Here is a 19,993-nt window from a genome sequence, read left to right as displayed (position 1 = left end):
TTTAGGTGAAGTGGACATATTGTGCTCCATTATCCAGCTCCATATTTTCATTCTTGAAATCAGTTACAGTAGCTTTGCATGATTCACTTCAAAGCGCTGACAGTATAAGATTATGTATGTTACTGTGCCTCGGCACAGCCCCTCAGTCCATACCGTCTGAAACAAGCTGGTTTTGCTCCTCTCCCTTTAAGTCAGCTTTCTTCTGATTGGCTGTCCCTTGCAAACAGAAGATTCAAACAGCATGTGGGTGGATGGGTGGGCTTCTGTGGGTACAGTCAGAGTTGTGTATGGCTGACTGTATTACAGATATCCTCAGGAGCTGAGAATAGAAAAACTGTCTGAAACTGAGCATTTAGAGCAGTGTGAAGCCTTTTGGCTCACGGGGATTACTTTTACATCCACTGACCTCATCATTTTGAAACTTGGGTCATGTTCAACATCCAACATTGGAACACGATATGATGCATGATAGAAAATAAGAAAAGGCATAATGGTGCCACTTTCATTTCATGCTCTCCTGGGGCAAAAATGTCCAAACTTCAGTTAAAAGCCAATACTCAGTACTTATGAATATCCTGGAAGTGACATTTAAATTAAATCCAAAAATAATACGAGACGAGCGCCAAGAGGCAAAAACTGAAGTAAAACGTGCAGTATTTATGCAGCATTAACAATGTGCAGCTGAGGCCCAGCCTCGGATATTAAATTTTGGTCATAAAAATGGAGTTTCCTTTAATTACAAATTCAGGTGAAAGCATTAATAGGCTACTGGATTCCCTACAGTATGAACCCACAGCAAACAGCAAGAGCCAGCGCTCATCATTTACTTTAACTTTCCTGCAGCTGCGACTCTTCAGGGGCTCCACGAGATCCACAGATGAATATAAATGATATGCAGGCAGATAATATGGTTAAAAGGGAAATATAAACTATTGGCATAAGAAGTTACCCTTGAGGGAAATTACACATAATCAATGAAGCAGAGAAAACAATCACTAGAGAAGTCTGTTTGCTTGACAGATTAGCTGAGAGCTACACTGCAGGGCAGACACTCAGATATGCGCCCAACGACTTAATCCATCACTTAAAATAACATGCCCCAGTCAGTGATGGGAGTCAGTTACCACCTCCATTTTTAGGCCTACAATTACAGGATTGAATCGTGCTACCATCTCATTCCCCTCTTTGTCCTCGCTATCCCTCTAATTTTCTTGTCCATCCTAATAAAGAAAATGGAGAGGGAAGTGGACTGGCCTCCATAAATTTAATGCAGTAAGATCAAACTGCTGCAGGAGCTCGGTTTATTCCCTGCAATCCCCTTTTTGTTGTTGTGTGTCGCGGCCACCCTCACTGACCTCTGCAACTGAAATAAATCTTTATGTAAATGAACAGAAAAACTTTGTTTCATTCAGTCGTTATCCGGGCCGTTAGAGAACGCTGAATCATTTTTGAGAAAGATTGAGGGATGGTAAAATGTAGAACACGAGACTGATAATCCCCCTATCAGTAGATCGACCTCTTTTTCAGCACAGGGTTTATGGACATATTTATTACTCCTGCTAACACCTCCAACACAGACTGAAAGCTGAGCTGCAGATTAGGGAAGCTTAAATACAGTCTCAGGAAATCTATAGCTCAAATGGGGGGTGTTTTATGTTTATGTGTGAGCAAGTCTGTGTGCAAGAGGGAAGCTGCAAGATAGAGAAGTATTAGAGGGAAAAACTAACAGTAAGAGACAAAGGCGCAGAGCGGCCTGTGGTGAAAGGAAAGTAAGATAGTTGCATGTACCTAAGGACACAATGGTGGAGGCTAATGTTTGTGTCTGCTGAGCTGGATGTCTTTGTTCTGCTTTTATTGTGCGCCTGCATGTGTGCACGCCGGGCCGACTTTAATAAAAACAGCCCAGAGTCATGCTATACAACTACTGTTATTAGACCCTATGAAAATGCGGTCATTTAAGGCGAAACCGTGGATTTCTCCTCATACTGGCAGCTGTTCACCTTAGGATGACGACTGTCTGGCAGCTATTGTCTACCGAGCTTTTTTATTTACCGCCACATCACTGGTGTGCAGGCATGCGTGAAAGACTCTGAGTGAATTTCTGCAAGTGCAAGTACGCCTGTGGCTCTGCTATCAGAATATGAAAAGCTGACATTAAGCTGTGTCCTGGTCCCTCACTGGGGGCACCTGTCCCCCTGTGATCGCCTGAAAAGACCCCCATGTCGCTTGTCACATAGCAGTATGGCCACATCATGAAACAGCAAAAATAACGCACCAACAGCCTGGCAGCCATGTGTGCAAAACAACCCACCCTCTCTCCGAACACAATAACAATAATAATAAAAAAGCCCCAGCACCGGAGCTTCAGGCTGAGAGATAACAAAAATCGCAGCGAGGCACCTGAAAAACTGACATCAGCAATTAAATCAAGCGTTCCTAAAGTGGCTCCCCAGGGATATTGTGCAACAGCTTTTTCCGGATGCTCTGAGAGTGACTTTGCTCTCGTGTGACTTTTCATCAGATGATTCAAAAGCTCTGTGTTGATCTAGCTGAATGTTGTGACATATTTTCCCTGCTCTAATTTCTTACCAGATGAAAGGCTTGGGAGATTTCCCTGCTGGATTGTGCATTAATTTAAATGGTGCCACGTGAAATAAAGTTAGCAGTATTATAAAAAAAAAAAAGTTTGTAATAAGAATAATGAGACACTGTTGGGAGTAAAGACAAGCTCGTCTGGATTAAAAGGAAGTATCAGTGCGACAGTGCAACAGAGAATAAAACAACTGAGCTGCAGTATTTACCGGCTACAGGACAAAAGCCATCGCTTTTTACAATCACAGAAGAAGAAAAGCCTTTTATGTGTCTTTGACCTCTTATTGCAGATGTCAGTATCACTGTACAGTACATAATGAATGCTACTGTAAGTGACAAGAAGTTGCAGTGCCAATGTAGAAACATGTAGGGTGATTACAAAGTTTCTCCACCAGAGAGCACTGACAGGTCTAAAAGTGTAACATGTAGCTTTGCTTTCACCAACAGCACGCAGCAATCGCATTCATTCTGGGGTTTGTGTCTACAGCACAGAAGGCATCCAGCGGCCAGCCTGTTCAAGGATGTCCTGGAGAAGCTATTGGACTTCCCTCCAGTCCTGATGCTTGATGCATGTGAGCAGGGTGACAAGTGGTACTGGGCTAAAATCAAACCCTTGCAGTTTAGTTCTCCTGGTCGTGCTGCTCTCTGTGAGGTCAGACTCAGACTGTATAAAAGAAAAATATGATCTTCATCCATGTTTCTTTATGTTTGGTATGAGCTGGGTCCCTTTGGACTTTATCTAGATTCCAGTTCAGCTGAAACTGGCCAACTGGGCCAGGATGTTCTCGCCTGCTGCCAGTGAGCTGTGTTGGAAATGTACCTGTAAATGTCTCGAGCCATCCCAAAATCTCCAATCTTAGCCACTCGTCCTGGTCCTTTGCAGGTCAGGAGGCAATTCCGTGCCGCGATGTCCCTGAAAGCACAGAAAACAAAGCTCTTTCAGGATATCGTGTGCACCTGCATGGAATCATGTAATTAGAAGTCTTCACTCCTGGACTCCAGGCAAAGTCAGGCGAATCAGGTCAGGATAACGTGCTCACTTGTAGGGTCTTTACCTTACAATATAAAGCACCTTGAGGTGACTGTTGTGATTTGGCGCTATATAAATAAAATTGAAATGAACATGTAGCACACAACAGGACAGTTTGTATCAGACAAGCTCTCACTACTTGAAATACTCTGCTTGTTTTTGACGTGGGTGCTGCCTGAGAAGAACGTGCAGGAGACAGAGCGCAGGGCGACCACGCACACTCACTGTTAATGCATCAGCCAATGCACAGACTTTGTGCTTGGGCGCTGGCAGGTGAAAGAATGTTTAATATCCAGTTCAACTGTATCATATATTTGCATTCTTACATGCTGTGCATGTGTGAAAACAGCTTAAGCTTGAATTATGCAGAACGACAAGGTGAATACTGATGCTCACAAAGCTCCTCTTCTCAGAAATCTTTCATACATTTGCATCTATAAGATCTCCATGTATGAAACACCTACAAATACTTCCCTGCTGGATCTGAAGTTCACTGTAACTACCGAGCTGCCCTGGGCAAGCTGGCAAAGTGTATAGTTTCTTATGGCTCTGCCCACATGGTGCATCTAGAGAAAAGATTTAAATGCATGTGCAGGCTGAGTGGGTTAAAGCAGAAAATTCATATTTGCACTGTTCTGGGCCAGTTATTCTTTGAGCAAAATACAGTAGTTCTCACAGCGTGCTCTACTCATGTCTGGGGAAAAAGAAACCAAGCCCACACACTTGCTCCCCAGGCATCCAACTTTCTCAGCATCTTAAGAAGTGACGTAGCCCACTGTTCATCTTCAGACTGGAGACAAGTGAGCACCAAAGGCCAATAAACAGCCAGACTTTAATATCAGAATAACATCATGTGGCACTGATCTCAGAGTAGATCATGAGACAGGATTCGGCTGGAAACTACCCATGACGGAAACCGCAGTGCTGAGCTCTGTGGGAGTGTAGATGCAAACACACACACACACACACACACACACACACACACACACACACACACACACACACACACACACACACACACACACACACACACACACACACACACACACACACACACTGTTTTGATGTCTGGTCTCCAAACTCAGATGAGAAATGACACAATGAGGATAAAGTAATGGATCAGACTGATTTAAACTGAGGGCTTTTTAACCACTGTACATGGCTGCCCCACTTTAGTCCACCACAAGACTTGTAAGCTAACTTATGACATTATGAAACTGCTCCATTATGGTAATATCAAACATAAAAAAATTGTCTGTAGGACATCAATTCCATGTTCTCCAAGTTCCCCTTTCACTTTAAATGAGAATAAAGCAGTCCGATGAGTGTCGGTGTGAATAAACTTAGTTATAAAAAAAAACAGTGAAAGGAAACTTTCAAGAGCAAGAGGTGAAACAATTAATCAATTTAAAGTCATCTAAGCTGCTCCAGGAAAGCTGAATCATTTCCATCGTAGTGCGACTCTAATCAGCAGGCGGGAGGGCACACACGCGCAGACACACACAGTCATGAGGTGCTATTGCTAAATCCGGCTTTCTTTGTTTAATGGCTTGGAAGAATTCATGGAAATGATTTGCTTTTGCTTGCAGGCGAGGACGAGTCTTGAAATGCAGCATACTGCTGTGACAGACTGCAGTTTAAAAGCTTAAGGGAAGGACACAGTTATGCTGCACATGCAGCGCCGTGATATGAGAGGAGACTGTTGTTAAAATAATATTAATCGGCCTTATAACATGAACCTTATTTACAGTAAATTTTCACTGCAGTTTAAAGACCCGTTTCACAGCAGCACTTACAGAACAATCTGTGTTAGTCTATTTTAACACCTGCGGTTGCACAAAACTGCCCAACTCCTTAGCACAGTGATAATTTTCAGGTGGCTACAATTGCCAGGCCAGCTGTAAAATAAAATAACCAAAGAGCAACACTGCACTATCCACTGGCCATAAAATGGAAATAAGCAGAGAAACACACATAAGCTGGAGTAAGTGATTTTCAGACAGCATTAACCCTGTGATTTAACCTCTTGGTGCACATAACAGCTCTTCATCCAACCCAGTAAGCCCCGAGAGAAAGCTGCATTTTTATTTTTGAGTAGCAGCCTACTTCACTCACCTGCCCTTTACTCAACCCCAAGTAAACACACTTCTATAAAAATGAAATTAGCCTCAAGGACAGTGTTAGGGTGAATTTTAATACAGGTTTGAAGGCAGAGAATCAGGTTGAATAGAAGATCGCGAGGCTCTCGAGAAGAGTCGGCCATTAGGTGGATTGATGGAGCTTTACTGTACCACAAGGTTTAATAGGCCTCGTTTGTCATTGGCCAAGCCCTGGGAAGGCAAAGGCAGAACTCAAGAAAGGTGGATGTGCTTTAATTGTCCAGATTTGATTGAAGAATCAATTTTGACCTTTTCCTGCATTAACATGTACTTGACTTTCCTCATGCGCATCCATGAAGGAGGTTCAAGAGAAGGCTTTTAAATATCTTTAGCCACATCATATGGTTCACCAGCCACTGTGAATATGAGCATAGAGGGGCATACTGTTGACTTGTGCCTCGGATACAGACCGTAAAAAGGCAAGCCGGCTACCCCATCTGGCTGCTCTAATACTAAACTCATCACTTGTCCTTTCTGCTATCTCATGGAAGGCAAAAGGGATACTGAGTCCATATGTTATGCCTGGACAGATGCAGTCAGTTCATTATTCTCAGTAGATGCTAGATGAAGGCAGAGAACTCTGTTTGTTTGAATGCACATTTGCATTCCATATTTATACAGCGGCATGCATACCCATATGTTCTGCATATTGTTCATCTGTCAAAGCAAAAGCCGAGGCGGGGGTATGTGATAGGTGCCGTTTGTTTGCTTGTCAGCCAGATTACGAAAAACTACCAAAACGAATTTCATGAAACTTGGTGAGCTGGAGGATGGGGGAAAGAGGGACCCATTACATGTTGATGCAAATCTGAAGCACTGTGTTTTAAATTGTGAAATACTGTACTGATCTCGGTGGAGGATGAGCTCTCTGAATCCGTCAGTCTGATCTGTTTTGCTAGGAAGACTACAGAACCACAGAATGCACTCTGTTCTTTCATAATAATGTGCTCCATTTGTTTTTGCATAAGTATATGCAAAGCATGCAGCCATCTGCTGAAGTACCTGTGTATAAACTGGTTCTCCTCAAGATACTGGCAGCCCTTCGCGATGTCTCTGGCCACGTTGAGAAGGTCCACCATGGTCAGGCTGGATGGTTGATCCTGATCAAACAGAGAAAAGACAGGAAAAAAAAACAAAACAAAGATATGTACTGTCACACTGTAGCTTTAAAGAAAACTGTGCATTTTATGACTGAACCTGAATCAGAGAAATCTGGGGTTGAATCAGAAATGATAACATGATAACAATGACTTTTGCTCATTCTTAAGCTGTCTGGCTACAAATCTACCATTTTGGTTCACTCTCACTTCCTTGGCTGCATCAGTTAAAAAAAAAAAAAACGCACACAGCACACTGGAGTCCAACTGATGTTGGCCTATCACAGATTTATCGGCATGCATGTTGTCAGATATGCGCTGAAGGTTGGAAAAATGTTGCCTGGTCTGATAAGTCTTGATTTCTGCTGTGGCGGAACAGGAGATTTGCATCATGGATGTGCAGCTGACAAATCTACAGCAAATGCATGATGCCATCATGTCAACATGGACCAAAATCCAACTGGGCTGCTGCATGTGATGTGTAGGCACTTAACATGTGGTATGTTTGTGCATCACAAAGGACAACGTTCACTCGAGTGCCATACAGCAGTGAGTCTCACCAGCCGGGGTCTGGTCTCCCTCAGGAAAGTCTTGAGGTCCCCTCCAGCCATCAGCTCGAGCAGGATGAACCTGGGCATGGCCTGCAGACTTACTCCTATACAACGCACAATGTTCTGGTGGTTGAACTTACTGTAGGAACACAGCAGGGAGACATGAATCAGAAATGTGGTTGCTGGTACCGTCTGACAGAAAGAATTTCGTTAATGGTTTAAGTGGCCGTTACCTGATGATTAGAGCCTCCATGAGGAAGTCCAGTTCATCCTGCTCAGAGCAAACCTCAGGAAGGGTCTGGTGTAAATAGAAACCAAATCTCAGTGCAACAAATAAGGAAGCTGTAACTGGCTTCAAAATGAAACTGTGTGTGGTCACTTAAGGCTTCAAACTTATAAATAAATCTTTTAACTACAATTACAAAAAAACATTTTGGTCTCTAGGGCCAGTTTCCCTCTTCAGGATACCTGTAAAAAAAAAAAAAAAAAAAACCCCAACCCTATTTTAATTGGATAAAGGATGAAGGTTTGCATTATTAGTGGCCTGGACACTGGGAGCAACAAGTGGGTTCTGATAAAGCCGCTAGCTGTCTGCTAGGTTTCACCTCTGATAATTGTAGTCACTGACCTGGACTGTGTTTGGCTGTTGGTGCCTTTTAGAGCATTTTTAATGCAATTATCACGTAAATAATACGGCTCACTGTGCCGTTAAGAGACCTTCCAAGAAGAATGTGTTCCAGCTTTGAGTGAAATTCTAATATTTTACTAGCCTGTTAGCACTAATTAGCAGCAATCTGTGCATGAATATGCACCTATCTATTAATGCATATTGCTTAGCAGGCTCGGTGGTGTCATCTCAAAGCTTAGTATTTCACTGTCACGGCCAAATATGGTTTCTTTTACTCCAAAAAACAAAAAAAACCCCCAAAACACCCCCCCCCCCCCCCCCCCAAAAAAAAAACAAAAAACAAAAAAAACAAAAAACAAAAACAAAAAAAACCCCCCACCATAATGCCACAAAGTGTAGCTTTTAGAATGGAGCTTCACAAACCAACTAGTATCCCATTGGGTACATCTATCTTTTATAAAAAGTCTGTGGGTAATAAGTGTCACATACAGTATTTATTACATTTTGTATGTTAAGCTGAACGATGCTGAACGTTACAAAGCTTTTAACTGAGTTTGAAATCAAGTAAGCCTGCTGATCTTCAACCCTGTGATCGCCTGAAAGAAGAGGCACAAGGGCAAATCACGTGTAACTGCTTTTAGAAGCTCCTGTGAATCTTGTTTCACGACTCACCTTGACTGCCACTTGCAGTGGACTTGGTTCACCCGGTATCCCCACTGCCAGACCTTCGTAGACCTCACCAAAAGCACCGTGACCGAGACCCCTGCAAACAAACGTACGTCTAGATTAGCAAAGAAAGATTTAAACAAGAAAAAGGCTGACGCCTCTGAACTAAAGACATTTGAACAAGGCAGCAGAAAGACACATCCTAAATATACCTTTGTCTGGACATTGATTACTAGAGGAGCTGAGCACCGGCTAAGCAAGTGGGAGTCATGTAATGAATCAACAAGAGGGATTTCTTTCAAACAGGATGGTTGAGATGCTGGTCGGTATTCTAATTTAACATCTGACAGCTTTTTAGCTCACAGAGAAAAATGACTGTCTTTATCCTGCTGCAGAAATTAATATTAGAATGACTATGCTGCTTTGTTGTTTCAATTTATTTATTTATTTTTTTTTACATGTTTTTTTGTTGTTTCAGTTGACGTTACTCTAGATGAGTCATGAAAGTAAAAAATGAAAACTATTAATGATTCCAAATGATTAAGAACCTCAAATGATGAACTGGTAAAGTATAAACATGCAGAGATGTATTAAAAATGGAAAAGATCCTCACAAAAATAATTTCTCAGAAGCTTGGATCCCTGCAGCCAATCCCACGACACCATGTGACGTCACACTTTTAATATTTCATGCTTTATTTAAACTGTTTCCTCTCACACTGTTAGATATTTATGAGTCTGCCATAAGTGGATTTTCAGAACCATTTCGTAAGACTGACAGCTTGTCACACTTAATTGATAATTGTACATTTGATGCCTTCAGTCCATCACTGCTCCACAGTAACGGGATTTCTCAAATCTTTTACCTTGTGAGAGAAATGTTTCGTCGTGGCACTTCCTTCAGGTCGTTGACCGAGGCCGTTTTTCCAGCGAAGCAGTAGTTGGGGTTGTAGTCTGTCATGATGGTGGAGGCCCGCAGCTTACTGAGCTTGCAGTCTGGACTCTGCAGCTCCAGCTGGATAGACTGCAGCTCTGTGTGCTTACGCCTGTACACTGGTGACACGAAAATAAAAGAGGAGTTTCATTCCACTACTGAGATATCTACAGTTAAAAAAAAAAAAAAAAAGATATAGCAAAATTTTAAGCACTTCTTGTAGAAAATTATTGCTGACAGCCAAAGCTCACAAAGTGGAAAGCTTTTCCAGTAATTGTTTCTCCAAATAACACGAAGCTGTACAACAGCACACCCTCCGTTGTGTCTGTGAACACTGATTTGTTCAAAATGTAGCACAGGACATGTTTTAGATTCAAACTTTTTTTATCTAGAGTACATGTGCACCTGTTAGATACACGCACACATTTAAAGTGCACAAACTTTAAAGGGAACAAAGTGTAAAACCCAAAGAGCTCACACCCTTTTTCCTCAATATTGCAAATGGATGCACCTCATGGAGAACAGCATGAAGTATGAAGACTTGGCGCTTTGTTTCCCTCTCACACACCCACAGACAAAACTTCACACTTTTTAGTACTAGAAGCCTCAACCTGGACTGTGAACATATCAGTTGCAGGGAGAATTATTTGTGTGTGTGTGTGTGTGCGTGCGCTTACGTGTGTGTAGGGGAGTTATTTATTTACCAAGTGCTGTCTAATGTATGAGTGCTGTCAGCTGCTGGCTAAGCAGCCATCCATCATTAGCGTGTTTCATTCATCAGAGAGGTTGTCCCACACCTCGTCTGCCCCTGCCTCGTCCACTAATGTGCGTTCAAGAGTGTAGGTGGGAGTCTGGAAATATGCGTCAGCCTGCAAGTGATGGCTCAATGAGTGTATATGTCTGGCGGTAATAGTCTGAAAGCAGGCAGGCAAACCAACGTCTGTGCTGGCCACGGGGCTCACTTCTCATTCTCACTCACTAACTGCTACCTGAAGAAAGAGCTGGAGGAACATTTTTGTAACTAATTAAATTAATTGGCAACAGTTCAATAATATGATTGAGTATAAAAATCTTAGAGAGGCAGAGTTTCACCAGTATGCAAAAAAATTTGTCTATAAACTGTGGAACAATTTCAGAATAATGTTCCTCAATGTAAAATTGTGAAGACTTTTAATGTCCTATCATCTACAGCACATGATATCATAAAAAGATTCCAAGAATTTGGAGAAATCTCTGTGTGCAAAGGCTGAACATCAATATTGGATACTGTGATCTTTGCGCCCTCAGGCAGCATTGTATTAAAAACGGGCATGATTCTGTCATGGGAATAAGGCCTCAGGAACACTTCCAGAAATCATGGTCTGTGGACACAGTTCACTGTGACATCCACAAATGCAGGTTGAAGCTCTATCATGCAAAGAAGAAGCTGCAGAAATGCTACCATATTGTCACAGCCAAAGCTCATTTAAAACGGACTGAGCCAAAATGTAATAACTGTTCTGTGGTCGGGCAAATTGCAATTTGAAATTCTTTTTTGGAAAACATGGACGACGTGTCCTCCAGACTAAAGAGGGGAGGGACCGTCTGGCTTGCTATCAGTGCTCAGTTCAAAAGCCTGCGATGTTACAGGGGTGCATCGGTGCCTGTGGAATTGGCAGCTTGCACATCTGGAAATCCACCATCAATGCTGACAGGTTGGAGAGCAACGTATGCTCCCATCTGTACTTTTTAAGGGAAGGCCTTGCATATTTCAGTGGGACAGTGCTAAACTGCATACTGCATCTATTACAACAGCATGGCTTCGTAGTAGAAGGTACTGAACTGGCCTGCCTGCAGTCCAGGCCTTTCACCAACTGAAAACATTTGATACATCATGAAATTAAAAAAAAAAAATGCAACAAAAAGGCTGCACAGAGCATCTCTTTTTTGGAATTAAGATTGTACTGTAACAATACAGGGAAAGAAACTATCTCACATTCTCCTAATAAAATCTGGGATGATCGATGTGTTGCATTGTGGTATGGTTGCGTATAACTTTATGTTAGTGATCAGGCAACTGAAGTGTTAAAAATCACAGAGCAAAATCCTTTATGTACAGCATAGAGTAGTGAATCAGTGAACAAGGGAATACACTCCCTTTTTTTAAAGTCTCAAATTAATTATGTTGTGTCCCCCTCCACGTAAGCATCTCCAGCTGCTAAGCTGAGTACAGAAAAAGAGCCGGATTGAAATGGGAATAAAATGAGTGCAGATGCTTACTGATATAGGATTTTGAACATCATGTCAAATTAAGTGCTTCTGCTTTTAATACAAGACGCTAATTTTCATGCTTACAAATGCTAAATTATCAAGCAGGGTTATATCTGGCCTTTAAAACTCTGACCAGCTGATGCCAAATAATTCTCTGAAACTCATAGTAATTCGTTATGGAATCGCAGTTAATGACGAAGATGTGTTGACACTTACTTATCATGACTCCAGACACAGCCAGCAGCAGGGCAGCAATGAGAGCCGAGGTGCCCACGGACAGACCCAGGGCCAGGTGTGAGAGCGATGGCTGCGGAGGCAGCGGGGGCACCTCTGCAGGACAAGGGGAAACAACAGCGTCATACAGTTGTTATCTTCCCCCAGAGGAGTATTAACATTCACTTCACCACTCTGATCCCCGACTTAATTAATGATGTGAAAGCGATGACACAACAGAGCTTAGGAGCAGCGACGGACGGTGCATGTCAATTCCTTTTTTCTGTGCGGAGGGGATCTCGTCTAAGCGCAGGAACAAATCTGCACGCCGAGAGAGACCATATTGAGACTGTGACCTTTTTCCGACCTAGCATCACAGAATTATCTACTGCTTGTCATTACAGAGAACAGATTTGCAAATCATAGGTTGAGGAGAGAGTCTAGGTCATTAAGATATTATTGAGATGGTAAAAGGCCTGTTATTTTGCTTGAAATTATAAAGTGACACTGCCATATTAATTCATTTCAGATCGCCTGAGATTGCAAATCATAATTGAGGAGGCAGTCTGCAGGGGTTTGTCCACATCGGCTTGTTAGAGTTTAACCCAAGAAGGATGCAGTTTTCAGACATTTCTGAGAGCTGATTTTTAGTCGATGGGCCTAATGGGCAAAGCTAGCTCCACGAAGGCTCATTAAGCCCATTATGAAACACATTCCCAATCACTGTCTAATGTCACTACACTTCAGCACTGAGGTGAAACCTTTTATCCTACATCCTTGACATGCTGAGATAAAGAGCTTTTATCTGACTGCAGCACTGAGAGTGAACTGACAGAACAGGAATCTGCACAGCTATTACTCCTACAGTTACTTTCATTTTCAATGAGAGGTTAGCTTATCCTACTTATTGATAATTATTATGAATGATTAAAGCACTATTAAAAAACATTTTCACTGATAAAGATTCAATAAAGTACAGAGCCTTCCAGGCTTAATTACTTTTGCGGATTAATTCATTATCTATTCTTTGAGTCACAGTCTATTACAGGTACAATTACGTTCAGCTCATTTCTGCGTTCAGATCATTTCTTACGCTTGTGTGGCAGAGAGAAAATTACACTATGGCTCTTCATTACTTGTGCTCCACTATTGTTATATTGTGTGTCAGACCTGTAGCGTTGATGCAGGACACTCCATTTGGTGCCAGGATGAGGTCTTCATCACAGTAGCAGATTATGGAGTCCTTGATCTCGTGGCATTCACCGCTCTCACAGTGGCTGCAGTTCTGCACGGGGCTGATGATCACCTCACCGTCCCCCTCCATAGCTTTAGGCACCCGCACACACGCACACACACACACACACAGGCAGAGCAGAGGTTTCTAAAGTGAACAGGATTTGATTAGATAGCTCCAGGATGTCCCCTGGTTAAATGAGCCAATGTTCAATAACACTCCTGATGTAATTTACGGGGAACAATCCTCATTAAAAAATCTATGAAGAAAAAAATCCTCCCAAGGTTTCACTCTCCACACCATCGTCATTCAGCATACGTTATCCCAACTTACACCCCACAAAGTAAATCAACCCAAATGGAACCAGTTAGGAAATCTGTGTAAACTGTAAATAAAAAGAGGAGATGATGACCTGCAAATCAAATAACGATTATATTAAAAGGAAAACATCAAATATTGACAGAGAAGTTTGATTGGGTTTTGAGTAATATGTGCTCACTGTAAGTTTGAAAAAAGTTGGATTGAAGGCGATATCACCTGCAGCATAGCTTTCTCCAAAATCAGTGTCGCATTCAGTATTCATGACTCCTTCAAGTTACCCAAGACAACAGCAACCTTTGACGCAGTATTTCTAGTTAAACACGTTTGAAATGGTTTGCAAATCACAGTATTTGGTTTTTATTTACATTTTATGCAGCTGAGCAACATGAAATAAACAAAAGCTGTAAAAAATAAGTGCTTAACAAATATAATTCAAAGACCAGGAGGAAGACACGCAGTAAATGGCCTTACGGCACATGGGTTGCCTCTGCTCGACCCAGTGAGCTAAACTGGTGCCCAAATGATGCAGAGTTTTAAAATGCTCAAAGCCAGACATCCAGGTCTGAAGGCAGAGGTGTGATCTAACAGCTGTTAACTCTTTATTAGACACACATAAAAACATTAAAATGTTGGAATCAGCTGCATCTACCCCGACGAGCGCTCATATTGGGGCTGCTCGTTTCATTGTCATTATGGAAATAAATTTATTTGATTGATTGACTTGTTGTATATGTTTTGTTATCCTGAATCATGGAAGTCCAGTAGTTTTGTTCTAAACTACCAAAGAGCTGGAATGTTGACATTCCTGCTGCGGAGCTTTGAAATCCTCGGCTACAGATCAAGATGTCATAATTGGAACTAAACCTGGGCTAAAACACTTAGATATGTGGCATGTATATATAAGAATTTATCTGTTTAAAAAAAAAATGTTTTCTGCCATTGTGCAAAAAACCTCATATTCATATTACTGCCATCCAAGTATCTTTACTGCCTGGCCAGTTCAAACTGCTGTAGAGCTATTTAAAGGGCGGGTGGGTTGCTTTTGTTGCGTGGGGAGCTGGGAGCTTGCAGATCTTCATTACAGCTCGGTCTCGCCTAAAATAGATGAATTCAGTGATTGTGATTGTGTGTGTGTGTGTGTGTGTGTGTGTGTGTGGGTAATCAGAAAAACGATCTTCTGGCTAGAAGAAAAAATCTGCAGACTCTCTGCACTCCGTAGCACAACAGCTCACAGCCATAAAGCCTTTTAAAGGGATTTTTACAACATCATTCATTTCATTTTGGATTTAGTGAAACTGATTCTCTTAATTGTAAACTACAGTAAGCAGAGACAAGGCAGTGCAGCACAAATTAGTTATGGGCTGCGAAAGCCTGTACTGTTTAGTAAGCAAAGCAAACGCACTCATCTGTAGAATCTATTTCCTCTCATCATTCTGTTATCAGCTTTATAAAAACAAATACATAAATCTAACCCAAAAACACAGGAAGGCTCCAAGGAGGAATACAAATGTGTTGAGAACAGCTACTGACTGCATACTAATGTGAAGGTGTGCTGTGGCTCTTTAGACACAGACGTGCTAAGTGCGCCTTCATGTTCATGAAAGGAAGAGGGTGATGATTATTGTTACAAACATTTCTAAGGCATCCTGTTGGTGCACCTGAGTTAGTCTAATAAATATAAATTTATGTGCTGAGCTGCAATTGTTTCACTATCAAAGCTAGACGAGAATCCTGATAAAGAGGAGCAATTTTTCTGCTCAAAAGTTTGTTGAATAATGATTTGCTCAGACTCTTACCATACGCATGAAAAACCGGCTATTCGCTTTCACACCGGCGCATCGACGGAGATTCATTGACACGCTCGTGGCTTCTAATAACATTCATGTTTTCCTCGGTGCCTCCCTGCATCGAGTGGCCAGATGTGCAGCCCTATCTGTATTACAAAGGATTTGAAGTAGTGTGTTGCATTCAGTGGATTAAGGACGGGCATTACAAACTGTTGCCTGTGTCAACATTAACCAGCATTATTTTTGATCCTATTTAGGTCTGTCACTGCACACAGCGGGGCTGTCCTGCATCACCTGCTGTTTTTGTTTGAGCTTCCGGATCTCCCAGTGCCGCTCAAAAGAAAATGCTGCCGTAGATTTGTGTGATTACAGCTTAAAACTACACCCTTAAACCTGACCTGTACTCAGGTGATATTCTTTTTAGTTATCACATTGCAGATTTAACAACACAGCCATCCCGTCTATTATGATAAGTTATGCCTTTTGGGGATTCACTAGTTACAATTTACATCACTTTCTCTCTTTTAATCCATTTAAGATTTCTGCTGCAGTGGTTTTAGGAAGTGAACAGTTTAAAACCTCAAACAGCTAAAGATCTAAAGATAGATGTGACAATAGAGGCTAGGGCTACCTGATGTCTGATTTTATTAACAGTCACATATACCCTGAAAAACGAGTCAACATGAGAGGAAAACACTGAAGGACAAAATAGAAACAAAGATGGTCGTTGCTTATTTTAGCACCCTTTGTCTAGGCAGCTGTTGGACAGCCAGTGGTACGGTAGCTACAGTATGTGTACTGCACTTAGTTATAGGGCTGTACAGTGTCAAAATGCTTTAGCTCAACTTGCAGAAGTACAGAAATCTAAAGTGGCATATTAGATTTTTAGAGCCAAAATGTTTGCCATACAAGCACGGAAGAAGCATAAACAAAGGCACGTGTGTAGAGGTGGTTTGCAGATGTGCAGACTAAAGCTGTAAGCAGCGGGGCCCTATGTGAGATTTGCCAAATTGGCTCCATAGAAGAGTAGAAGAGTCAGGTGATCTGGGCTGACTGGGAGCAGCTGATGTGCCCTGGATTGCATCTGAAATGGTGCATTAGGATTTGGAATTTTGTAGAAATTGCTTTTCAGGAAGAACTGAAAATAAGAAAGATTGAAAATGACAGATTTCTGGTTTCAAAAATGGTTTTAAATGTTATGCAGTTTGATAAAACAACATTTTGTCTCATTAACAGTTATTTACATAGGAAATTAATTTCCTTGATGACAAATTGAGAAGCGCAGCTGTCGCGAGTGACGCTGCTGCAGGAAAGAAATAAATTAATCTGAGTCAAACCTTCTTTTTCTGAAAGACAGATGTGCCTCTGTTAACAACTTGGTTTTAAAATGTGCCCCGAATGACCACCGAGACGCTTTGTGATTCAATCACATCTCAGACGTGATGTGAAACGCAAACGTGAATTGTTCTTCTTCAGGAAAACATGTCATTAATGCAGCACGTGCTGTTCCTTTTTCTCTTTTTTTTTCCAATAGATGAATTTTTCCACAAATATCTCAGCTGCACAACAAGCACTTAAAAAAAAAAGGGCGTAAACAGGGCTCATTTCTCTATAAAGCCAAACAAAGATAAAATCTTGGATGATGTATAGACAGTCAACATTTTTACAGTCAGACTGTATTTTACTTCCTGACAGGTCCAAACAAACAAGAAAAATATGGCAGTGACAGATCAACAGGTGAATTTACTGATCAGTTTACCGTCTCCATCTGGAGACAAATTAATCAATAAAACATTTTTTTTTTTTTGTTTAGAATGAAATGCTCCACAGTGTCCCTTTATGGAACAGCTGTCCACATCTGCAGTACATTTTTTATGTCACCGAGTGAAGCGCCCCGTCCTCCTCTTGCTGTACACATATCTCTACAAGCTTCTGCTGCTGCGGATGCTCATTCTGCTGAAAACAATCTGAATTTACCACAAGAAAAACTAATTTAGAATGTCAATTGCAAAAACAGTTTTCTCATCATTCTGTGAAGTACAAACACATTAACTCTCACCTACACACACTACAAAAATATCAAACGCTGCACACTAATGTGTTGATGATAGGTGCTGACTACTGACTAGCCTGGCCTGCACTTGAATCATCTGGCGTTACCTTTTAGGGGGTAGAGGAAGGGCTCTCCCACTGGGCCGAGGAAGGACGTGCCATCGTCGCCGTCGTGTTTAGGGTTGTTGTCTATGGAGGTGTTGCCACCTGGAAAACAAGGACGGCAATGAAATCATCACAGTTAATGATGTATAACTCCAAATGAACACATTTTGAATATCATCCAGATTAAAAACAAAAGGACCAGAATGACCACAGAGGATTTTTGTCAGACTTCCTCTGAATCCATCATCCATCCCTCATTTTCCCTTTTGTATGTCCAGCCCAGTTTGCTTTTTAAAAAAATAAAGCCTGTTATTTCATTTTATGAGTTTCCTGCATACTGTGCAGTACTGTAATGACAATTTTCTACCTGTACTCATTAAATATAATCTTAAAGAGCAAATATACTGCATAGAAACACTATACTAAGTACATGGAGAGTACAGGGTGTGATATCTTTATATTTGAGGAGAGTGAAGTCTGATCCAGACTGATTTGCAGTCGATTGAGCAGTAGGAGAAGAGGACATGCAGCTGTCTCTGGGATTGAGTCCGATCCCTGATCTGTATGAACTCTGCCACCTCGTCACAGTCACTATAAAAACACAGATGGCCCTACAAGATGTACATTTGGCTCATACCTGACAGCTCAAGGCAATTTATTTATTAAACTTTTTTTGGGGGGGAAATCTTCCCGGACTGACCTCTGTAGCCTCCGCCGCCGCCACCAGACGTACAGCCACCTCCGCCACCTCCAAAGCCACCACGGGTCTGCCAGAACTTTTGACAGGCCTGCCCTCCCTGCCCCCCGAGCATCAGCGGTTTGCCACCCTGACTGACAGGAGTGCTGTCATTCCAACCTCCGCCTCCACCTGTCGCCAAACACAGCACACATTTGATAATGACAGGTAGCAATGTGCAGTGTGTGTAGCTGTGATGTTTGTGAAAGAGACAAATGACATTAGAGTGCATTAAAGTGAACACGTACTGTTGCATGTCTACAGGCAATTAAGACTTGATTCATACCAAGTACACACAGATACATTGATCAGCCACAAAACTAAAACCACTGACAAGTGAATCGAATAACATTGATCATCTTGTTACAGTGCAGCGTTCTGCCGGGAGACCTTGGGTCCTGGATGATACTGTTTCAATGGCATTTAACAAAATCAGTGGCCTTCACCAGCAGGAAATTGCACCACAAAAACTGCCCAAGATGTTTACCCTGACTCCAAAACTGATCCCAAACTGATCAAACAATCAATCGTAACCAGACAGATCCACAAGGGCCAACAGACTGTATAGAAAAGACGGATGCAGCCACCAGACAATTAGTTAGCTCCAATTGTGAACCATTGACTTCAGTTTATTTATTTATTTTTTTAAATAAATGGGTGGGATATGACTGTGAAACCATGGATACTACAGGATCCAACTGGACTGTCAATCACAAGGTAGCCACGCCCTCAAGCAAGGATTTTTTAAGGGTCATAATGGGAAATTGTAATCATATAAAGTAAATGGGGGAAATTTTTTATATATTATATATATATATATAATATATATATATATAATATATATTATATATTATATATATATATATATATAATATATATATATATATATATATATATATTATATATATAATATATATATATATATATAAATACACACACACACACACACACACACACACACACACACACACACACACACACACACACACACACACACACACACACACACACACACACACACACACACACAGGATTATATTGTTACATGTTCTATGTATTACTCACACATCAACAATTCAGCAAAATTAGGTTGTCTAATTATTATATAATTTATTCAATTTATTCAAGTGCTGCTGTTAGTATTTCCTGTATTTCTTAAAGGCCTTAACATGACAACTCAATGTCTATGTGGGAGTTAAAAGAAAATACAAATCCCAGGCTAACTGCAGTTTTTCTGAACCTAAAATGATTGAAGTGCCAGATTCAAATCAGCCAAGGACCAAATTTGGGTTTGGCACACTGGGCCTAAAGCATACCCTGCTTTAACATCTGTTTAATTGACATGGGGACCATATTTTACACAATGAACGTCACGTTGTATTAAATAAGACTTGAAACTAGCAACTGAGATCATTTCCTGAATGTCACAGATAGAGTGAACAGTAGGATTGTTAGGAATCCCGTGGATTCTTTATTTGCAGTGGTTAACACAATTGATTGACAAGCAAAATGTCGCTGGTTCAATTCTAGCTGTTGACACAAATGGGTGTAAAACTGCCAAATAAAGCACATGGAGCTACCAGCTGTGGTAACTTCTTGTGACAAGGGAGCAGCTAAAACTAGCTAGCTATCTGCAACC

The 19,993-nt window shown here is 41.4% G+C and overlaps 1 protein-coding gene across 1 annotated transcript in view; it reads right to left on the bottom strand.

Moving 5' to 3' along the window:
• Positions 1–19,993, bottom strand: part of alk (ALK receptor tyrosine kinase) — a 394,751-nt gene that overhangs the window by 7,113 nt on the left and 367,645 nt on the right. Inside the window, exons 16-25 of the mRNA XM_030718325.1 lie at positions 18,319–18,486; positions 17,622–17,720; positions 13,290–13,445; positions 12,123–12,236; positions 9,589–9,775; positions 8,730–8,820; positions 7,663–7,727; positions 7,439–7,568; positions 6,784–6,881; positions 3,413–3,505 (exon numbers count right to left, since the gene is read on the bottom strand). Coding sequence (XP_030574185.1) covers positions 3,413–3,505; positions 6,784–6,881; positions 7,439–7,568; positions 7,663–7,727; positions 8,730–8,820; positions 9,589–9,775; positions 12,123–12,236; positions 13,290–13,445; positions 17,622–17,720; positions 18,319–18,486 — 1,201 coding nt within the window. The remainder of the gene's footprint in view (positions 1–3,412; positions 3,506–6,783; positions 6,882–7,438; positions 7,569–7,662; positions 7,728–8,729; positions 8,821–9,588; positions 9,776–12,122; positions 12,237–13,289; positions 13,446–17,621; positions 17,721–18,318; positions 18,487–19,993) is intronic.

The sequence above is a fragment of the Archocentrus centrarchus genome, chromosome 22 (assembly GCF_007364275.1).
Source record: "Archocentrus centrarchus isolate MPI-CPG fArcCen1 chromosome 22, fArcCen1, whole genome shotgun sequence".
Lineage (NCBI taxonomy): Eukaryota > Metazoa > Chordata > Actinopteri > Cichliformes > Cichlidae > Archocentrus > Archocentrus centrarchus.
Note: the sequence above shows the minus strand (reverse complement) of the source record. Positions and strands in the feature narration are given on the sequence as shown.